At 44.7% G+C, this 2,006-nt stretch overlaps 1 protein-coding gene across 1 annotated transcript; it reads right to left on the bottom strand.

Annotated features, from left to right (window-relative positions):
* Window positions 1–1,119: 1,119 nt before the first annotated feature.
* LOC112080196 (anoctamin-9-like) lies at window positions 1,120–2,000 on the bottom strand (the record flags this gene model as incomplete). The annotated part of the gene is made up of 3 exons (XM_024145950.1): window positions 1,841–2,000; window positions 1,608–1,705; window positions 1,120–1,336 (listed from the first exon to the last, which is right to left on the bottom strand). Coding segments are annotated over exons 1-3 (393 nt in total), but the record flags the coding sequence as incomplete, so codon positions are not given.
* Between the last annotated feature and the right edge of the window lie 6 nt (window positions 2,001–2,006).

The following is a 2,006-nucleotide window of genomic DNA, read 5'->3' as shown; positions in this document are numbered from 1 at the left end:
TCAGTAGTAAATGCCTTCTGGCTAACAACTAATGGTGCCCAATACATGGCTTTCATTGTAAGTTGGTGCGTGTAGATGTGAATTATGGACCAGAGCGGCCAGTATTGCGTTGTGGGGTACAAGTCAATTGATAAGTGTGTGGTTAGTGTGATATAATTGGGGACTGAGATGGCCGTATGCTTTGAAGGTACAAACGTCATTGGAAGTATAGTTAGTTTGAGACTAAATTTAGTGTTTCCCTGCCCCAGTTCTCCAGTTTCAGTTTTCACCACCATCTCTCTTGGTCGCGGCGTTTCCCCTATTGGCTCCCCTGCTGGCCGTAGATCAACAACATCATGAGAGATACGCCTCGACTCCATCAAAGATGGTCTAGTTTGGAGCGAAGGCGATATGGTACCAGAAGACCAACGGACATCTGGTGAGAAAACAGGGACGTTTATTAAAAGAGGTCTTCGTCAGTAGTAACATCTGACAATCTTGGTAAATATAAACGAGGTCATCACAGTGTACATCCTGATAATCTGGTTAAATATGAAACGATGCGTCTTCACAGTGCCTAGACGTTATCAAACCTGACTAATCTGTTAAATATAAAACGAGGTCTCTCACATGCAGGTACATCCGATAAATCTGTAAATAATGAACGGAGGTCTTCACAGTGTAGAGTAACATCTGATAATCTAGTTAAATAATGAACCAAATGTCCTTCACAGGTACCTTACTGATAATCTGCGTAGTAAATATAAACGAGGTCTCACTAGTTGCAGTGTACATCTGATAATCTCTGGTTTACCAAATCACGTGTGACTTCCTGAGACCAAGGACGAGCACAGTTTCCTGTGAAATAGCTTGGCTTTTCTGCGTCAGTGGTATTGATGGTGCTACTTGAGTGTGTTGTGTTGACCGGTTTGCATTCTGAGCGGTCCTGTTAAGGTCATTTGGTAGAGAGCATGGCGACGCCAAGTTGGTGGGTTCGATTCCAGGGACCACCCATACGAACAATGTATGACTGTAAGACTCTTTGGATAAAAAGGGTCTGCTAAATGGTATATTATATACGTTATACTAGTGTGGATATTAGAACATAACCTCTCAATAGGCTGACCCCTGACCCCTTGCCCTRGTCATCTGTGACGTACCCATCTCCAGGAACTCATTGAAGAGACTGAAAGAGTTCACGTCGTTGAGACGGTAGTTTCTTAGCCAATCACTGAGCTTGCAGATCTCACACAGCTCTTCCCACCGATTGGTCTGTTGATCTGCCTTCTTGTAACAGTGGGGACACTTCCTCTGTAGCTTCTTAGTCCTCCGCCTCTTTAGCCACCTGTTGAACCAGCTGTACACACAGACAGGAAACAGCTCTGAATGATGGACCTGGGCACTCAAATGGACAGACCATTCAATATAGGGTCATGGTCTGGTTTAGTGGGAGCTCTGCCAACCCCTGACCACACATTTCTCTCGCAGGAAGTCCTAGCACTAACTTTAAGTATCACCTGTTTCATTCATGTCTAACCCAAATATGTCCATAACAATAAGAGATGTAAAATCAACTTTCCCTCATCAACATACACCGCAGCAATGTGCTTGTGTTGATGTAGACTTACGGGCCTCCGAACTCAAAGACGTTGCTGATGGTTTGTTTCAGAACCATAATGATGGCCATCTGGATGAACAGGTCTGTGAGGCAGCCACTGGGGTGGCACTGCACGGGGACGACACGGGGACGACATACAGAATTTAGCTAGCGTCAGGTACATTTCCACTCCCATTTCAACAGTATTTGTGAAGGATAATGAAATTGTTAAAAATGTTCCTGGATCCCTTCAGGATCCCTCACCTCCTCCAGCCTCCACTTCCCTGCTATCCGCACGTAGCCACCGGGGTGTCCATTTATCCTGAGAAGAGCAGCCAACATGTCACTACTGTAATTCAACCAACATGTCACTACTGTAATTCAACCAACATGTCACTACTGTAATTCAACCAACATGTCACTACTGTAA

The sequence above is a fragment of the Salvelinus sp. IW2-2015 genome, unplaced genomic scaffold (genome assembly GCF_002910315.2).
Source record: "Salvelinus sp. IW2-2015 unplaced genomic scaffold, ASM291031v2 Un_scaffold12739, whole genome shotgun sequence".
Classification (NCBI taxonomy): Eukaryota; Metazoa; Chordata; class Actinopteri; order Salmoniformes; family Salmonidae; genus Salvelinus; species Salvelinus sp. IW2-2015.
This window is presented reverse-complemented; position numbering and strand designations above follow the sequence as displayed.